This window comes from Phalacrocorax carbo, chromosome 5, assembly GCF_963921805.1.
Source record: "Phalacrocorax carbo chromosome 5, bPhaCar2.1, whole genome shotgun sequence".
Classification (NCBI taxonomy): domain Eukaryota; kingdom Metazoa; phylum Chordata; class Aves; order Suliformes; family Phalacrocoracidae; genus Phalacrocorax; species Phalacrocorax carbo.
Genome location: NC_087517.1, coordinates 32,824,419 through 32,845,558, shown reverse-complemented (window position 1 = coordinate 32,845,558; position 21,140 = coordinate 32,824,419). Strand labels below are relative to the sequence as shown.

Genomic DNA, 21,140 nt, shown 5'->3' with positions numbered 1-21,140 from the left:
TTTCTTCCGAAAGTAGTATGCTATACTTACCAAATGAAAAAAGATGTGTTACAGGAAGCTGTACTGTTCTGGAATCATCTTTGAAGAATTCACAGTCCAAAGTGTACTGTAATTCAGGATATTAAATACAGATCTAAATTAAGCACAAGACTATAAAGCCTTTGCACTTGCTAAATTCTGTTGAAGGCTCAGGCAGAGTCCAAGATACTGAGAAGCCACCTCTCCACACTCCACTGATAAAGACTGGCAGGTAGTTTATTCCTGTACACAGCAGTACATGTTTGGGTAGCTTAAGCATGACTTCCAGGTTCCTCCAACTCTCACACATTTGCAACAGCCTTCAAAAGGCTATTCAAACAGCTGAGAATGACTTGAATCCAGTTCACATCTCTCCTTCTCAGGTACATCTTTTTTTGGGGGTGGGGAATGTGGGGGTGGAGGGGGTGTTGCAAAGGAGTGACTTGTCCAAACTCTGGATAGAATGTCCTAGGCAAAAGGTACCTTTAGCTTGCCTCCTGAAGTTTAATCATGCAAAAGTAGAGCAAAGTATCCAGCAGGAATGAGTTGTACCACCTTTAATAAGTATTTAGTTCACTTGAAAACTCTTTTCCATCCCATTGTAAATCCAGCATTTGTTTACTTTTTAAAAGCAGTTTCCAAGTTTTAACGCGTGAAATGTAACCTGCTAAGTTGCAGTCCAAAGTGATCTCTCATCTATTTTTACTTATCCAGAACATTGTATATTACTACTGCAACTGCAAGATATCTCTGTCACAACTATCTGAAGATACACTCATAGGTGAGCATTATGAATCACTTCAGCTGCAAATAATTTCTTGCATCATGGATTATTATACCACAGATGCAGAGACTGTATTTGTGTTGCAGAAAGGAATGTAAGATCTACTTAGACTTTAAATTCAAGTTCAGTGTTCTGCCATTTTCAGGACTCACTAGAAAGGCCTGCCAGACACAGCTGGGTAATACACAGAGTCTGCTTAGATTCACTGCAAGTGTTCCTCTTACTGGGATCCTGAGAGGCCTTGATGCAAAAAGATATCCAACTCACCCGTGAGATTCAGAACTATCAAACTGCACAACTCAGTCTACCACATTATTTGTGGTCTCAGAGCTTGCAGAGGTATCTACCATGCTCCCCAGAATCCATATATGGTGTCTTCAATTATCTACAACATTCTCTACTACCCTTGGATAAAAGAACTGACTGTTCAGCAAGATAAATATTCAGGAATGCAATCAGAATATTGAGAAAGAGAAGGAAGAATAACATTAGAACCTCTAACAAGAACTCTAAGAACTGGTTTGAAAACTGTTGCTTTGTATGCTTCAGGTACTATTCATGCCTTGTGTTTGGTATTTTATCAAATGAAAATGTTTCTGAGCTTACAGAAGGTAACAATGTTACCTTCAAACCACACTGGAGCCTAGGTCTATGGTTTCTCAGAATAGCTTAGCACATGTTTAATATACTTTCTTTTCCTTCCATCATAGCATCTGAAAGCTATGAACACATTAAGCAAGCAATTTCTGCATATATTTTTTTTTTTTACCTTATTGCCAACTGTGGGTGGTACCTGAATGACAATGTGGGACAAAGAAGGATAGTCCTGAAGTTTCAGTATTACAACCTTTAAAAAGAGAAAGAAAAAGAAAAGCCATTACTGAACATAACTCGTAGCTTGCCCCTTGCCAGTTGCGAGATGTCCACCTCTTGCACCCCTTCCTCTGGATTACAACTGCATGTTCCAATGCTGTAAACACAACAGATCCTTCTCCCATGACATGCAACTAACCCACAAAACACCACTCTCTTCTACAAGTTATGGACAATATACTTGCCTTAGTGGTTGGAAGAAGCTCAGCTCTCCAGGATAAATCATTAGCTTCCCGGCTGTAAAAATCCACGCACATTTAAGGATGAGCATATTCCTTATGCAGGCACTACATTATGACAGTGGATTAACATACCAGCTTTTCTCTCCCCCTTATGTAGATTTACAGGGTTTTGAATTGAAAACAAGTTTGGGTCTACTGCAGTTAGCTACCATATTAATTTATCTAACTATAATAATTTCAGATACTGCAAATCTTGTTTTTGCAAATACAAGTTAAGCAAAGCTCTAACTTTGTCATACACAAAACATTCATTCGGCAGTTATTAGCCACACAAATTCAGACATATGATGAAAACTCTTAAATGAGCTAAGAGCACTGGCATTGAATTAACACATGGGTTTTTCAGCATCTTTTAAATGTCAGAAGTACCAATTTCTCCTATGCGAACATCTAAAGCATACCATATAAAACAAAAATTGTTAGCCGCTACAGAGCTTGCAGCAGTTCTAAAATGGTGTGTACCTACATTAATGCATTGAACTGCAAAACATTCATTCAGTCATTTTAAGTTATGGCTTTTAGAATACCAGGATACTTCTGTTTCTCTAAATAGTGTTACATGACCTCAGGACACAGTCCACAGCAAACCCACTATATAGATGAGGTTTTAGGTAGAAGTCCTGAACGAGGCTAACCTCCACTTGATGATGATCAGAAGTTATACAACAGAGTAATATCCAACTTCTCCTTGGATCAGGAGAAAGTAATTATGACACCTGGCTATCAGCTGAAGGCAAGACTCTGTGGCTATACTATACACCTCAGCACAGATCCCAGAACAGATAAATACTATGCTAGCTCAATTCCACCTGGAGACTCTCCCTAATCTGAAGGGTAGGCTGAATTTACTTTGAGCTTACTTTGCAAATGTAAGCTAAGCCAGTGTTTTAAATCCATTTTGTAATGGTTGTAATGATCTGATTCAAATAATCTCTAAAGCACCCACACTTCCAAAAAAAATTTCATATGACAACAGCAATTATGAACTAAGAAAGAAATTAAAAAATATATATATGCTTCAAACCACTCTTCTGAAGGCTTTGAGTGACGTTTGATGCCTTCTGTCAGAGGATTATAGAGAGATGCTACAAAACACAGTTTAGTAATCCACAAAAGAGAAACTTTTCACTGCTATGAAGGTGAAAAACATAGCTTAGAGAAGAAAAAGTTCACCTCTCTTATTCTGCATTCATGCAGTAATTTTGAGAAAACCTATTCTTTCCTGTTTTCTTGGTGATACAGAAAGCATGAATTATTCACAGTAAGAATTTCACTTTTCTTCCCAAACTCTTCCTTCCTAAGGAGGAGGAGATTTTAGATGCTTTAAATTCAAATGTAGTCTTAGAACATCCATTTGAATAAATAGCAGGAACTGTTTTTACTTACCACATTGATGAGTTACTGTTGATACAGCCATAAATCCAGCTACTTGTGTCCTGTAAAGTCAATACCATGAAACAGTACATTACCTATATGTGAATGTATTTATAAATATACTAAAATTAGCAATTCTTTACTCCAAACAATGCAGGAGTTAATACTGATAATCATGTCCAAAATTTCTGTATGCTAACAGTACACCAGATGTCAGCAACTGTTCTGAAAATCCTCTGACAGTAGAGCCTTGGTGCAATTAGTTTACTAAAAAGAGTAACAAACTTCCACCTTCATCTCACTGCTCTTCTACTAAGTGTGTCTGCAGTGGCTATCACTATAGTGACCAAACTTCCATAAGGATGTCAAATGCCGAACTGTAGAAGTGAAAATGATAAAAACAGTCTCCCTCAGACTTCCTCAATTATTTATAATGAAAGATATCCACCAACTTTTTTTTTTTTCTTCATTTCACAATGAAGTCAAACTTTGGTGTGAACAGCAGGTGATATCCTCCATTAGAAGTCTGACATCATAATCTTGGAATTACAATTATAAGGATGGAAAGATGAAGCATAAGAGTGAAAGGTGGGGGTTTCTAGAAACCATTTTAGATAACTTCCATTTGCCACCTTTTATAGTTATGAATCAATACATTTTCTAAAAACAAATATAAGGTTAGGCAAACAAACTTTCATCACTTCTCTTCAAAAACAAGTCTGCCTTACATACGATGTAAAATTCCATTTTATTAGAGTTTAATGTTTTCTAACTAAAGGAAACATGTCAAAGTACTATCCTAAGTAGTCGACTTTTCATGTTCTACTGCTCCCCCCCTCAAGAATTTAAGGGTTCTGAAGCGATAACACCATGATGCAAGTATCTCAGACATTGTTCTGTACCTCCCCCTCTTCAAGCAGTACTAGCCCTGTCTTTAAGATATTATAACAAAGGCAAGAGTTACCCTATTAAAGCACAACTAAGATCACAACAAATATGTAAATACTGAGGGTGCTACTAGGAAGGACAATAGGAAAAGCACTGAGAACATACACTCTTTTTTTCACAATAGTGGTATGAACCTCTTCTTTGGTAAAGGGAGGAGTGGAAACAGGGACAGGCAGAATAGAATGGGAAAGCATCTCAATTTTCTTGCCACTAATCTGAAGTACTCACATAGTTCTGAAAAGCATACATATCCATCTCCAGTTTGCCAAGAGATTATATTCATTCCTTTCAAAAAATATTTTAAAAAATTTGCAAAAATATTTTGGCTGGATTTATGGGTCTGGAGCTAAAAATATAAGAAATACACATCATCACCTCTCCTCTCCATAGAGGAGACAACTGAGAAAGCACTGTTCTCTCCCCTGGCTTCCATTCACTTCCACTGCTTAGTGGAAGATCTCGGTAGCCTTTCAGGCTCACTTAAGTTTTATTATGGGAAAGCAAACCTATAAACACGTTTCCCAAATTAGAAGTATAGCTAAATCCTGGCAGCACTAAAAACAAAACAAAAAAAAAACTTCTTAATTCAAAATCATCAATGCTGAATGGAACTAAATTAAAGGAGAAAGTAATCTGGGGCTAGCCATAAGAGTCAAAAATAAAACATTTGAGGTTCAGGTGGCATTGAAGGTTTCAGTTCTTGAACACTAAATGTGACATACTAAAACAGGTAGTACATCTAACACAATGTATTAGGCTGTGAATGTAAATGGATGTCAGCAATTTCAACTGTTCATTAAACTGTCTTAAAACTGCAGCAAATCTAAATTTAAAAATACAGCTTTGTAAACAAACTCCAGACATTAAAGTATTTTCTCACCAACATAGTGTTTTCACAGTAAACATGACTGTATGATCTTCTGTGGCTTGCAAGAGGAAATGTGAAATATTTTCCATCAGAATCCTTAAAAGAAAAAAAACAATTGCTCATCAGTAAAAAAATAAACATAAAAACGCAATGAGGAAAAAAACGTTACTTACATTGTAAACCGAATAAGTCCATTTTGAGGCTTTGACTGTAATCCACATGAAAGGTCCTAAAAATAAATATGTTTTTATATGCCACACTTCAGGAACTATTATCCTTATCTCCAAAATATTACCTTTTACTTATCGCCCAATTCTTATCTCTAATCTGTAAATGCGTACAAACTTTATAAGCTTTAATCAACAGTATTCCAGCCTACTGCCTAGAATTACATGCAACAGTTATCATCAGCTACACAAGAAACAGCAAAACCAAATACTACATGTTAACTGTAAAATAAAAACCCTACGGATCTTGAAACAAAGCTCTCAAGGCAACAAAACAAATAAGAAACTGAATGATGCTGAAGTAATTACAGGGTAAGCAACCGGTTAAAGCTGAGGCAACATTAGAAACAGCCCCATCTTTGTTCCTGTCAGCCTTCTAAGAAAACCAATACAGAAATTTGTGCAGAAGCAAGTCAACAATGAAGTGACTAACATGTACAAGAAAACAATGGCCGTTTAAAGATATGTCTGGAGAAAAAGAGCAAGACAGAATACTGTAGAGATCAGAGATACAAACAATGCAAATTGTCATGCAAGAAGGTTAGTATCTTTCTTTTATGTAACTAGAGTGAGTTCATCACAGAACTTTAGATAAGTGTCAAGAGGACCACCACAAATAGGGAGATGCAAACGTGAAATCCAATTTAAACTTATTTCTCCTTATTGCTAAAAAGTGACCCCCCCCCAAAAAAGGCAGACAAACAAACAAACCAGTTCCACAAACTCTTTGGGCACCTGGTCCAGTGTTTGACCACCCTCCTGGTGAAGTGCTTTTTCCTAATATCTAATTGGAATTTCTTCTGTTGTAACTGGACTCTACTGCCTATCATGTTATCACTGCGCACCTCTGAGAAAAATCGAGCTCTGCCTTCTCCCCAATCCTTCATCAGGTAATTGAAGACAGCAACAGGATCCCCCTTAGCATTCTCTTTAGGGTGAAAAAACCCAGTTCACTCAGCCTCTCTCCCCCATGTCCTACACCCCAGGAGCTAACGATTTCTGTGATCCTCTGCTCCTCACTCACTTCAGTATATGTCAATGCCTAAAAGCCTTCTTATCGCAGGGTGGCCAAAACTGGACACCAAAGTTTAAGCTACCTTAGTACTTCTGCAATAGCTTACATTAAGAAAATTCCTGAAATGGTTTTCATAAAATGGTTCAGCCCGCTTCAGCAAAACTAGAAATACACCTGTGCCCTGCAAAAGTTCTGTTTAGTTCCCAAGACTCCATGCAGTCAAAATTCCTCACCTTTAACTATGCATTCTTATCAGTTACAAGGAAAGCATTAGTGTGCAGTCCATTTCACCCTGCCACGTCATGAAAAAAAGGGAAATCACTGATGAAGCAGATCTGAATATTCAGTATTTCCATGAGCAGCATAAAACTAACATAATGGCTCTACAAACACCCATACTATCCCTCTTGCAAGCATGAGATATAAGCATAGATTAGACTGTACTTTTGACATCCAGCTATTCTCAATTTCTGAGACTGTCTACTGGACACCCTGGTGCAAATATGACTCCTGCTTGTCCCCAGAATCTAAGCCACGTAAAAGTGACAGATTTTTGCTCTTACGCCTTTAACCTATTTAGTACTGAAACCACACAAAAGCTGATAGTTTAGGTCTATAACCCATATACCATTTTAGCAATGTCTGAAGAACAAAATGTATTCCAGAAGTTCGGTAGTGAGAAGATTAACAAAGGAGGATCATTGAATCCTGTTCAAAAGAAAAGTGCTGCACACCTGCAAGTTCTGTAAAAGCTTCAGGATTTTCCTCAAATATCTTTGCAGGGTGTCTCACAAAGTGGTGATTCAGTACAGACATTCTCTTCTTCGGATCCTCAGTTATCTAAAAGAGCACATTGTCAAATTTTATCTTACCAATTTGTATGATTTACAGTCATCATATGAACTAGCAATACAGTTTTGCGGATGAGAGGCAGAAGAGATTGTTGGAAGACACACAACACTTTCTATTCTAAATTCAATAATCTGAACAAGTAAAATGCCATTAATAATCAAGCACTGCAATACAGAAAGCCCACTGATGTTATAAAGGTTAGCTAAAACTTTCAGGAGTTTTATATCCTTGCCTACTCTTAATGCAAGGAAACCATTCTATTAAACCTTCTTTAGAGACAAACATGCATTTTTCATGCCAAGAAGTCTGCCCCAAACAGCCTCAAAAAGAACACCTGGAAGCCTTCCTCTTCTGTGTCTGGGGCTCTGCTCTTAAGTATTTTTCAACCTCTGGGATCTTAATTCCAATTCACGTTTATTGCTGCATAACATTTCAGGAAAAGGACAGAGTACAATCGAAGATTTCTCGAGCAGTTTTGAAAAAGTAAAATGCAGGATATTTATCTAGGATAAATAAATATTTAGCAACATATAATGGTAGCTTGAGGCAAACAAACATGCTGGTGTTTTACTTGCATGCTATTTTTGTAAGTGCTATTTACAAAAGAACACCACAAATACGCGCTGCCCACTATGATGACAACACATGGGTAAGTTCGAGAAGTATATCTCTGAGTTAAACTACCAGTTTTTCATTCTTTATGTACTAGTCAGAGAAGGTGAATCAAACACTCATTAAGAGGTCACATTCAAAGCCACACAGCTAGCAAAATTTGTTCATCCTGGTGCAAGGTCAACTAAACTTGAGGCATTATGGAAGAGAAGTTCAGTCCACACACCACAAAGTTATAAAGCATCAAACAGTCCATAATAAAACCTGAGTTAACACCTAATTATTTCTGACATGTTGGCCAGACAACACAAAGACACCGGACTTTTCAGTGACTGGTGCAATAATTTTCTCAGTATGACTTTGAATAATCAAAAAGGAGTCTTCTGTATAATACGGTGGTATTTGTCCACGTGGTTAAGCATTCTGGGATGGAAGAAGAAAGTGTGATGGGGAAATATACAGGACATCACATATACAAACCTGCCTTGTATTTTCATCTATGAGATCAAAAAAAGCTCTAATTGTAGCCAGGATCAATTCTTTGCACCTAGAAGACAGAATAAGTAAAATTAAAACTGGAGAGGAAATATCATGGGGAGTAAAAGTGGTCAGAAGAGACATCATAATAATATTACGCTGAAGTTAAACTATTGTACGATGTGATAACAGTAGAGAACAGAGGGATGTACGGTCAGTCAATTAACCTTTGTTCCATTAGCTTACCACACTATGGAGAGATGGTCAGTTGAGGCCCAAGCTCTAGGCACAGCTGAGCTCTGTTTGAGGAAGGAAAAAAGTTAAGATTTTGTTAGTATTCAACATTCTAAAATTCTAAGCAAGCCTTTCTCCTCCTTATTTAAACATATCTGCATAATTATTAAAAAGAATAGTGTTTATCTTAAGATTTTCAGGGACTAGGGTACAACAGAATGACCTCCTCAGACAGAAATCTTACAAGTGCTGAAGCAGGACTTGTAAAATGAAACAACTGAGTTATCTATGTTAGATAGCAGAGACTAATGATGAAAGGGCAAATAACGGTATGGAGGAAACTTAACGAAATTTATTCAAAGACTGCTTCTATGACTAGTATTACTACTTTAATAAGTGATCCTGGCACACAAGAATAGAAGCATGCCAGTCAAAGCTGCTGCTGGAAAAGCAAGGGCATCCTCAACAGAAAGGAGCATCAGAACACCATGCAGAAAGAACTGGACAGTCTGAAGCTATTCATTTGTGTAAGTGGTGTAAGTACTGCATGTATTGCATCTTAGGGACCAATACTATCAAAAACACCTCCCATAAATGGAGCTCATCACCTAGTTGCACAACTGGATTCAAGCAAGCTATGGACTCTTAATACACTGCAGCCAGGAAGGAAAAAACAAACCAAACAACAACAGAACAACCCCCAAAACCAAACCAAACCCCCCAAACCCACAAACCAAAACCCAAAAAGCCATGAGAAAGAACTGGTACCTCTACATGTGTACCACTACATGCAAAATTCTGGTCACCAACACTCAAGAGAAATGAAAGTAGAGCAGATGCAGATAATGGTTACTAGGACAAAGGGAATGCAGAGTTAATCTTCTTAGCCTAGCAGAATCAGAACTGAGACTATTTATAGACAGCTTTCTGTACAATGGACAGGGAGGTAAACACCATGGGAATAACAACTACTTCAGATAACATTTCAAGTTGATGTCAGAACAATCACATTTAAAAGCTGACTTGTGCAATAAATGGAAGTTGGAAGTTACAAAGTTTCTTCATACTGAGGAGTGTTTTCCAGTTCTTCCATGTTGGGAACAGGTTGATGGTGGGGAGATGGAATGACAAACCTAACTGCTTCTATGATGTTGCTTGATTAATTTTGGAAGGAGATAAGATACCTGCAAAAGCAGAAGACTGGACTTGATGATCCAGCAGATTCTTTCTATTCCTAAATTCTTTGAAAATCAATAATTATAAAAAGAAGGCTCGAAGCCAATGCTGCCTTTTTATAATCAAATCAGCAGTCTACTCTGACACTGCACATCTGTCTGTCTCCACATACACATCTCTTGCAAAAATGCAGGAAAATAAGACCTGAGTTCTGAAACTAAGAAGGTGCAAGAAGGTGGTGAGAAGACAGAATACCAAGTGGTAGATGACTGAAATCTACCCCAACACACCCTCTTCCAGTGGACACTCATTTATACTCCATCAGCTATTTATGGTTTTATAACCGTACACTATCTACTTTATGTTTTCGCATGCAGTATTTTCATATTTACTTACATTATGCTGCACATATAGACTATACTTAGACACCAATACATGCATCACATAAACAGCTATCTAACATAGCTCCATGCAAAGCCAAAAAAATAGTTTGCTTTTTTACCACAACAGATAAGGCACTGTCATGTTGACTCAATCTTGGTAGAAAAGCCAGTCCTGAACGAACTTGGTAATCTCTGAATCCTCCCGCCACAGAAAGGGTAGTTAAATTTCTTAAATCTTGGGCCTTTAGAATCCAATGATTGTTTACAGCTGTATAAAAATCTATAAAATATATTAAAATCAATCACTATTTCCCCATAAGTCTATTCGATATACAAAAAAGCTATAGAAACATTTAACCAACCTGTAATCCCCCCTAGAGGCATTCAAGCTCTGATTATCACTTTTGATTCAGACAGGGAAGGAAAACTATTGTTTTAAGCCCAAGGAGGTAGCAGTTGGGAAAGAGAGACAGACTTATACTTTCTCTATCAGCTGAGCACATATATTGTTTAAGTAGGAAACCACAGATTTATTTTAAAGACATTGACAGTCCAGAAACAGTCAGCAAGGAGGACTGCACTCAATTGCAGGAGGATTGCACTGCAATCAATTGTAGGAAGGAGAATTAATACAAGCACAATAAAACCAATTCAGCAGCTAAAGATAATCCACTCCTCTCGGGTGCCACAGAGAATCAGAGAACAATGAAAATAAACATCTATTCCCTTTCCTTTACCAATTCCCTTAATATCTACAAGTAGCAGAATAATTCTCACTGAGCATATGCTTCATCAGTATAGTCTAGTCAAGTCTGGCTTTTCAAGAAGTCTATAGTACATGCATAGTGATTATACTTCATTTTTTGTGCCACACTTATTTGAATGAGCAAAAATATGATCTACCTTTTATGTAAACATATATACAATTATATCTATATTCAATATTCTCGCCCCCCAACCTTCAGACATGACAAACATTAAATTTAGCAACTCTACTTAGGCAATTCATTTGCCTAAAGAAAGCCATTACAGGGGTCAAGTTTTACAAAAAAGAAAGAAAAAATGTCATTCGCTGCAGAGCTTACCAATTTAGCAACACACTCTGCAGTTTACTAAAATTAGGAGTTATTGAGAGCTCCAGGCCCTGCACAGAAGCTGAAGTCCATGTAATCCATTTTATATGACACGTTACTTTCTCTCAGTATCCTAGTGCTCTCACACAACCACTTGAGTAACAAAGGAACAGATTCATTACAGTAAACAAAACAACACATTTTGCTGTTGATCTGCAAGAACCTCACCTATCAGTGCTTGAGAGGATCAGTAAAGCAATACAATGTAATTAGATAACCTGCAATACTTACCGGTAAGATATTTGTCTAAAGGCATTACAGGCGCAACATGAGGTGTGGCTTGCGTAATGAGGAGGTTTATAAGTTCAGGCTTAAAATTCTTCAGAGTAAGCAATGCTCTTGCCACAAGACCACCCATGGAATGACCTACTATTGCAACACTGGTCGGTGCAAATTCTCGATCCTTAAGCAAAGAGCAATTAGACACATCAAAAATAGATTTGACATAGAACTATGGTTATCATACTTCATGTACTTTTTTCCCCCCCAAAATTAACTTATGTCCTCTCAAAGACAATATTAACTAGTATCAGGTTGAGAAGTTTACAAAATTAATATAAATGTAATTGCTGTCTCAAAAAACATGCTCAAAGTGAAGTTTGCAGCTCAAAAGGGAATAATATACAGCCTGTGTAAGCATAAGAAACTTCAGCTTATTTTAATTTCTGAGACTCTTAGGGACATAGGCTATCGAAGAACTTTCCTAGAGAAAACTGGATATAAGGTGATGCTATATTAATATTTTAATAAGCTAGGGAAAGTTTACATCTCTACTACAAAAAAGCATACATTGTGCATGGAAGTATTTATTTAGAAACACAATATAGAATTTAATACCAAGGCTCTGGGATTGTCACTAGCATTAAATTCTATTAAAGAACAGCACTTCTCTATTGCACTATCATCACATTTAATTACCTACACACATTATAAAGTCTCCCTCCCTTTTTCAGCATTCTTCAGTTTTCCAGCAGAAAAGGCAGCCCAGAATTCCATTCCGAAATGCAAGTACATTATTCAGTATATGTCACTACTTACCCTGTACAATTTAAGAATTACTTTTATGCATTCATGCACAAACTTGGTCTGTCGTTGCAGACTACCACCATACAATGCAACCAACTCCTCATTAAAGTTGACACTGAAGAAATTAAAATGATACTTGAAGTCAACATCTTCTGCTTTTCTAAGTGCAATGGAGCCAAGGGAACGTACTAGGAAAACAAACCACATCAGTTAGAACAGTCTAATAGTCACTGCTTAGCACTGACATTAGGAGACATACACATAAATATATATTATCTTAAGAAACAAATGTTATCTTAAATTCATTGTTCATCTCAAGTCATTTATAAAAGTAAAAATAGGATGAAAAAGACATCCAAAAGCAAATATCTTTTCTAATATGCAATCACACTTCTTATACAAGAACAGATTTTAAGATATAAATAATCATAACAAAAGTATCAGCCAGCCACTGCCAGAACAGAATTGTAAAATGAGAAAAGAAATAATTATTTCCTATTTTTATAAGAATCCCCCTGATTAAAAGAAAATATTGGTAAACACATCCTAACAAGAGCTTATGGAAGAATGTGGAAAAGAACAAGCCTGGTTAGACGAAAAGAAAGTTTGGAATGAGTTACCAAGAGCTGCATAGTATACTTATGACAGTTAACCATGCGCCTTAGCTTACTGCTGACTATAGAGATATTTTAAGTGGGGGGAAATTATACAAGATCAAGGATTATGTTCCTCCAGCTGAGGGCTGCTTTTCTCATCTCACGTGCACCTTCTTACTGCCACTAGGACAAGAAGGCATAACGAGCATTCTTGGCTTCAACTCTAGAGGCATTGCTACTGCTAGGCTCTCCTGAAATTGCTTTGAAGACCATCAACTCTAGGACAATGTTCTCAAATACCACCAAGATATGTGTGGGGGATTGGAAAGCCAAACCCTAAACGACACTTTTCCTCCTAAAATCTTGAGAGAGAAAGTGTTCTGTTTACAAGGTCTTGCTTCTGACCCATCTTCTCCATCTAACCCCAGCTGCTATCTAATGCAGCCTTCTAAGGCAAATTGTCCCCGCATTTCCATGAAGACATGGCAGGATGGGAACAGCGACAGCTGCAAATAAACAAGCATGGGAGGGAAAGAAGAAAATAAAACAGAAAGTCCCAAAAGTGAGTATATAAAGTGACTAATGATTGCCAGAAAGGTCTGCCCAAATCCAGCACACAGAAGCAAGATTCTTCTAGAGTGCAACAGTTTCAGAAATCTGCAGCCTGCAGAATCCTCCTTCTTGGAAAAGTTTGTTATAGAAATTCACATACCAAACAAATTTCAGCAAATCTCATGAAATGAGAAAATAATATTTATGAAATACTTTGTGTTCAAAAACTCAAACAGGTATTATCAGCATGATGAAAACTATAAATCTAATTTGTAGTCAGTCATTTCACCAATTCTATCTAAAGCTAATAAGCAGTAAGAACATAGCCAAAATGGTTTGAAAAGACCTAAAAAGTATTTAAAAGATCAAGTATCTCATCACAACTTTACACCCTGGAGGTCATGGTAAAAGGAACAAGAATATTGCCAAAGATGACAAGGCAAGTGTGTGACAGGTTCCTAAATAGAACTCAGGATCTCAGTTCTCCCAATCTCACATTCATTCCCAACAATTAAACCAGACACCATCTTTTACTCAAAGTCTCAATTTTGTACATTTTAAATGGTTCATTTTAGTGCCCATGAAAGATAAATTGACATGTTTCAGAAGTGCCTGTAAAATAACAATCCCAGAAAAGGTGGCAGCAGCAGTTCTGTCTGCATTGCTCGGCAAATATGAATATATTTTAAACACGTATGAAATAACAACAGCAACACGTTCTCTGCTCATCTAGGTATCAGAATTAAAGTGCGTTATCCCACAAAAAATTCTGAACAAAATTTTCATAAGTTCCATAATAAAACAAACAAAAAAAACCCTATTCTGAGCCACTGATTAAGTATTTTAACAAAAATTTTGGAAAAGGCATGTATGACTTATTGCCAGTCTTCCTAAATCAGCTTGTCAAAACTAAGAATAAATATTTAAATATTTACTCATCTGAAGTAGCACATTATATCCACAGCATGTAGTACTTCTACTCGCCTAGTTTAGGTTTTTCTTCATATACTTCCTTCTGATTCCTAACATATCCTGAAATTGCCATTTTATTTCCTCCATAGTGATGTACTGCTGTGTTTCCAGAGACAGATTTCAATTCACAGATTTGCAATACTTTATACACAACTACAAAAGTCCATATGGTATCTCTCATAATCATGTTCGTAAACTTTTTTGGATACTATTGTGCCTGCAAGTCTGTATGCGTTTTCTGGAAGTAGGAGTTAGTAAAATATTTTACTTGGATATAAGCTAAGTGGGTATGTTCTCAAAGAAAATAACTTTGTAAAGGCTCTCTGAAATCAGATAATTTAATAATCAAGTTCAGTGCAAACAGAAGGAAAAATTATTACAGTAAAACATCAGGGTTTAGACTGTTGGTGGTTTTCCCCATACATAGACATCAATTTTGCTAACATTGTAAGAGCATTGCCAACTGTTTCAAAGCACATTTTAGAAAACAAAAATAATGGTCTGACAAACCCAGCCTGGAAGGAATACTGGATACCTGAAGAAACACTTAAACACAATACTTCATGTTCATCGAACGACTAACTTTGGTATTTACAATGAAAAATAAGAATGCTTTAAAACTTCTTTTCTTTTGGAGTCTGGAAGCATAAGAGGGAATAACCTGGAACACAAAACCAAGCTATGTGTAAAGTGAGAAGAGGTTGCTAAAGAAAAAACACCACTACATAAAGAGGTAGGAAATAATGAAGCTACAGAGCAAGCCACAAGATGATGCTTATTTCTGTTACTTCACGTATTACTTCACATCACAGGTGGTAGCTTGTTCAGTTTCTTCTAATCAAATTCAGGTCTTCTTTTATTTGGCATAACTGCACTAAACATTGTTCAAATCAAAACCAACCAGACATTTGCAATCAAAAACACAGCCAGGGTTCTGGATTTCAAGTTAGTCTTACTACAGAAAAATATTATAGCTCAACTGGTCAACTAAGTTCAAACAAAAATGAAGTCTTTTGACTGCTTGAAACTAACCATGAACACTAACAAGGATATCTACACCACAATATGATCAACCATTATGACTTTTGTTGATATTATTTCAAACTGAAAACTTCTTGCCATTAACTAATGTATAAATATGAGAGCTCTTTGTAAAAAAATCTATAACTCGGCTAAATGCTTACCTTGTTTGTAACTGCCAGCATTCCCAGGAAGAAAGAGAACTGGAATTCCTGTCAAAAGGAGATTCTTGTTTTCTTCAGCGTAGTTCCCTTCCCCATAGAGATAGAGCTCATATGCTGGGTATCGTCTGGCTGTTTTCTTGGGTAATTTTATTTTCTGTTGCAAAAGTTTTTTTTAAAAAAAAATTACCTTGTCTACATTGTTACAAACAAGAAAATATCCAGTGGCTATCCAGTAATTTAAATGATCTGGCTTATGCTTTATATATTGTTTTAAATTACAGTCTAAAGACTACAGAATGAAAGACTGGGGTTTGTTTTAAAAAAAAATAATTCAAAATAAAGTACCAAATATTTTGTTTAAGTAGGTATTACTGGGCATAATGACTGGCTGCATTTACTTGAAACAGCTATTAACTTTAACTGTCTTTGAAACAAGCTGCAAATTAATGCAATTACGTATGTTTTAGAGTTGCACGTTCCTAAAGTAATCCTAGCCTTACACTACAGGAAGGGGAAAGTGGCGGGGTGGGGGGGAGCAGGCATGTCAAAACCCAACCACTTCTCCTAGGACATGAGAATCTGAGAGAAGAAACTGGGACACTAGTGATCCTAATTATGCCTACTGCACCTGAATGGTTGTGGAATTCTTTCCAATACCACATAACTCAAAACAAGGATGTGCTACTGCACCTCCTACCAAAGCTAAATCTCAAGAACAGGGTTATGTAGGTGACTGCCAGATGACAACTATTATGTCAGGGTAAATCACAGATGCAGCGTGAATTCTCTGAGGGGATTTTCACAGAGGTGTAACCTGCAATGGGAATATAAACAATAGTAGTAACCACTGTAATATGGCTTGTCTAAAAAAATAAACCCATGAGACTTTGGGTGCTTTATTTTTGTTGTTGTTTTCAGAGTTGGTTATGTGGCCTAGTGACAAACAACCCACTTTTGTAACAACTCGGGATCCAATTTACAGAGCCAATTGTCATCTTAAAAAAGGCCATATTTCTTGTATTCAAACAAAGAAGCAAACAACTAACCAGCTAACCTATCACATAACTTATTCACAGGATTACAAATTCTCAAAGAACAAAATATCTTTGAACCTGAGGGCTAGGTGATGAATAAGTCTTAGACTAGTAAGTTATGAGTCTCAGAGTCATATGACACTCCTCTAAACCAAGTAAGTAGTAAGCAAGAAAACATATAATCAACTCCTGTATGGAGGTTGGTTGGTTTCTAATTTTGAGGTTTTAAGATGCAGATTTTTAAAAACGTCTATGAATGCAAATACACTTGTCCTAGCATTTCATTACTTATGTTACGACAATTGAGAGACAAATAAGACAGTTAAAAAAATAAACTTATTAGGTGTAATTTATATTTTAAGGAAACTACAGAATAAGGTCAAAAGTAAACTCAGCTTTGTATCAGACACATTCTCTAAAGTCTCAATTGCTTTCTTGAAATAGAAGTATCTCTTTTTCGGATATTTCAGTTGTTTCTCTCAACTGCATCTTCAGTGAAGGAGATTTCACTTTAATTCCCTGCCCACACACATACCTTCCCTTCCCGTGTTCTTCACTGTCTTTCCTTAGCTAAAGATTATTTCCTTTCTCCCTGAGCCTTCAAATTGTTTGCCGTATTGGTTATTTGCAACATCTTAGTATAATGTTTGATATATATATTAAAATCTATAACATATACACTTATAATATCATTTATTATAATAAAATACACACAGAGAGAGAGAGAGTGCGTTTAATTTCTTCACTGTGAACAAGAAGAATTAAGCTTCATTCAGGGCTTATGTCTTCAGACCATCCTGTCAATGTTCTTTCCCTTTTCTCCATCACCTCGCCTTTCCAACTTCACTGACACTTCACTGTCCCCTTCTCATTCCTTTCTACTGCTCCTTTTTCAAAGGCTTTCAAAATTCTGTGACAAAAAAACCCTTAATCAGTTTCCATTACTAAACTAAAAGTGCCATTAAGATGTATTTATGTGACTTCTTGATGGATCAAATCAACTGTTCTTCCACAGTATCTTCCTGGTTGTTGTCTTTTCAAAAACTTTTACAGAACATAAAATTAACAAGCTGCCTTTCTTTGGGTCACGTCGAAAGCAAACACCTACACAATCCATGAGAATTGTACTACCGAAGTGCTGGTTTTTTGGGGTAAATCACAGCGCTCAAATATTTTAACAAAATGGCAACGTGTCACTCCAAAGCAAAACAGACTTTCATGTTCCATGACAGGGGTTTTAAATTCAGAATTCCCAAGACACTGGTTATATAATTGGTTGTAATGAGCTACAGTAACTTTTTACAATGTCAATACAGGCTTCAATTTTCACCCTGGTTCCCAAAGAAATTAGGCTATGTGAAAGAGTCCTCATTACTAACTTCCAAAATTCTTTACAAGCTTAGCAGAACAGGACAAGGTTAGGTTATATTCAAATACTGCAATTCTACAACTTCTGCAAAAAAAAAAAAGATGGTTAATTACAAGAAATAAAAAAATAATCCATATCGATTCCATTACTTAGTATTAGCTTGACTTTGAGCTAATCCACACTGTTAGACACAAAATAAATAAGACGACTTACGTTTAACTGCTCAAATAGTCATTTGTTTTGTAACATGATACCCAATCAGAAGGGAGGGCAGGTACCTTTCCCCTGAAATTCCTACCTTGCGGCTTCCTACCAATGCCAGCATTACAAAGACGTTAAAAATGAAACAACGCCTCCAACAATAAAGAGGTACTCGAAAAGTATAATGCCTTAGCAAACGCAGACTGCAAAAGTACTGTTTCCACACAGTAAAAGTGATTATTCAAGGAATAGAAATTCTGAGAGGCAATACAGCCAGCTGTGACTTGCGCCTCCTGCATGGAACCACTGCTTACCCTTAAGCCTTGCACCTGTCACCAGCACACTTGCCTAAAGATGCTTAGAATTTAAGCCCTGACATAACAAGTAAATACAAGAGATCTATGGTGGCAGATGAGAATTTCAGGCAATCGTCAACAACATCACACAGATTTTGCTAGTTGCTTGCCTTTAGTTAGTTGGCTTCAGATTGAAGCTGAAGTAGGTTTTTGCTGCTAAGAGATCTGAAAACTTACAAGGTAATATTCAAGTATTTATAGCTGCTTAAATAATTTTGTCCTACAGCACTGACAAAACAACCCTTGTAGCTATACCAAGGCTCTCCTTTGTAGGTTAACGTGACTACGTCGAGGTTAAAATTACCTTGCTGCTTCATTACCAATTTAGGTACTAAGATTTTGCTTACAACCTACTTCAGAACAGAATTTTATTTAAAATTATTAACATTTTTCCAACATAGATTATATCCTAGATAATGCTAAATGAATGTTTAGGAGCCAACAAATTCTGCTTTGGGTTGCTTTTACCAGGACAGAAAATCCTGTAGTAAAAACTATTAAAGTAGGAAATTGTTTTTTAACAACTGCATACAGTATTAGCAGTGAACCTACATATACTCACATATTTACATCTTCCTGCTATTAAGTCATAATACTGTGTCTGGAAAGCAACAGTTCCATTAGCAGTCCTCCCTCTTAAACTGACCCAAGGATTTCAGAGGTCTGTAAAGAGATTTCTAAAAGGCTTCATTAGCAAAGCAAGAGGGACTTCAGGAAGGTTTACAAGTTCTCCCATATATTGTGGGGAGAATGTATGGGAGTACAAAGTGCTCACCAAGAAAACTTTGCACTGCTGGTCACTAGCTTGAGAAATACACTGATGTTTGAATCTCAGTTATTCATTTTCTTGACACATTAGTTGCTTCAGACTCTATAAAGTCACAAAAAGTACCAAGAAGTACAAGACAAACTCCTGGGCACTAACGGTGCTGTGAGTGGTCTCAGAGGACAGCCTCTTCCCTTTGCAAAAGCTTGGGTGAGTTTTTGACCGGTTTTACCAGGTCTACAGGTAACTACAGGCGTTTACGGGTTAGGAAATTGGAAGCTTTTCTGTTCATTTTGTTTTGTACAGGTGGCAGTACGAAGCACCACGTCACTTTACAGGTAGACAGCTTTTCCCTTCTTTAGCTACCCAAGGTGCACCATTGCACGATGCAGCCACAGCGGCGCGTTTTGCCAAACGCACCGACCTCTCAAACAAGCCGAAGGTACGTTTGCCCCATGCGGAGATCGCCGCTCCGCAGAGGCCGCTCCAGGAAGCGCCGAGTGAGCTAACCCCAAAGTTCGGGGAGCCGCCGGTGCGGCCATTCCCCCGCGGCCGAGCGCGCTGGGGGCCGGTCTCCTTCCCCCGTAGCAGGGGAGAGGCAGGAAGCCACAATAGGGCTGCGCCTGAGGCGAGCAGCTGCTGGCAGCGGCCATGCGGGCGGCGACGCCCCACGGGCCGCCGCCGCCGCCGCCGCCGCCCGGGGTGGGCGGGCGGGCTCCCACCTGTTACACGGCCGCCCGCTCCCTCAGCACCGCCCGCAGCCGCACTCACCAGGTACTCGGGGTACTCGTACATGTAGGTCATGCTGCACCGGTTCTCCTCGTAGAAGAACAGCACGTCCCGCACCCCTAGCAGCACTAAGGCCGCCAGCGCCCCGTAGAAGATCGCCGGCGCAGCGGGGAGCCGCCAGCCCGCCCGCCCCATCGCGCCCCTGAGCGGAGCGAAGCGCTCCTCCCGCCTCGGGCTCTGGGTGCACACAAGCGCGGCGGGGCGCGGAGCGCCACCGCCCGGGAGGCGTGGCGGGTGGCCGCCATGTTGGGAAGGTCAGGAGCTCGGCTGGCCGTCGCTCCGCCAGGCTGAGAACGGTCTGTCCGCCATGTTGCGGGCGTGGGAGCCATTACGGGGAGGTCGAGAACCTACCTTCGGGCGTCCCTCAGCCAGTGGCTTGCCGGGGAAGGCGTGTCCGCCGTGATAGTCATCGCACCACTGCTGTTGTGCGCCGAGTGAGCCGCTTTCGGCCTGCGGGGCTGGGGCTGCTGCAGGGACACTGCCCCGGGCTGAGGCAATTGAGGAGACTCTTCCCTCGCGTCCGTCAGCGGGCAGCCGCGCCTCAGGCGGCAACTGGGCGGCGTTTGCGGCTTCCGAAATGCCTCAAGTGTGCCTTACCCCGCGGCTGGCAAGGGCCGGGGGGTGTACGTACACCCCGGCGGGGGACGGGGCTCACTGCCCTTCACCCTGCCGAAAATAAACCCGCAGAGGCCCCTGTTCAGGTGCGTTCGTGGCTTCCGGCCTGTTAGCAGTTCAGTCACAACATCCATAAAGTTTCAAGCAGTCAACACATAAAAGACACTGTTAATGGGTTGGGTATGGGTTGGTTTTTGGAGGGGGGTAAGTGTGGGTTTTTTTGTGGGTTGCGTTTGCTTTAATCAAGCACTTCAAACAACTTACTACCTTTTACCACCTCCAGGTTCTCTTCGCTGGATTTTAGTTTCTGGGACAGCCACCCACCCTGATGGTGTGACACACCCCTGATTGCTGGTGTTGCTCATCAGTGAAAACTAACAGTAAAATATTTAATATCTGACCAAAAAAGTTACTTTTTTTTTTTTCCAATCTACAGAGGAAGCAATACTAACATCAACTTACTA

General features: G+C 38.6%; 1 protein-coding gene across 6 annotated transcripts in view; it reads right to left on the bottom strand.

Moving 5' to 3' along the window:
• Window positions 1-20,601, bottom strand: part of PGAP1 (post-GPI attachment to proteins inositol deacylase 1) — a 45,668-nt gene extending 25,067 nt beyond the window's left edge. For 4 of the 6 annotated variants that reach the window (XR_010373043.1, XM_064451963.1, XM_064451961.1 and 1 more), the window contains exons 1-14: window positions 20,044-20,268; window positions 15,547-15,700; window positions 12,255-12,430; window positions 11,448-11,619; window positions 10,203-10,363; window positions 8,537-8,589; window positions 8,294-8,360; window positions 7,084-7,189; window positions 5,281-5,336; window positions 5,120-5,203; window positions 3,304-3,353; window positions 1,861-1,912; window positions 1,572-1,649; window positions 31-106 (exon numbers count right to left, since the gene is read on the bottom strand). Coding sequence is in view for 5 of the 6 variants with exons in the window: in XM_064451963.1 (XP_064308033.1) it covers window positions 31-106; window positions 1,572-1,649; window positions 1,861-1,912; window positions 3,304-3,353; window positions 5,120-5,203; window positions 5,281-5,336; window positions 7,084-7,189; window positions 8,294-8,360; window positions 8,537-8,589; window positions 10,203-10,363; window positions 11,448-11,619; window positions 12,255-12,430; window positions 15,547-15,700; window positions 20,044-20,196 (1,438 nt within the window). In the remaining variant the exon portion in view is untranslated. Of the gene's footprint in view, window positions 1-30; window positions 107-1,571; window positions 1,650-1,860; window positions 1,913-3,303; window positions 3,354-5,119; window positions 5,204-5,280; window positions 5,337-7,083; window positions 7,190-8,293; window positions 8,361-8,536; window positions 8,590-10,202; window positions 10,364-11,447; window positions 11,620-12,254; window positions 12,431-15,546; window positions 15,701-20,043; window positions 20,269-20,412 lie in introns of those variants that run through there. The other 2 variants (XM_064451964.1, XM_064451965.1) reach the window with 2 other exon arrangements.
• Between the last annotated feature and the right edge of the window lie 539 nt (window positions 20,602-21,140).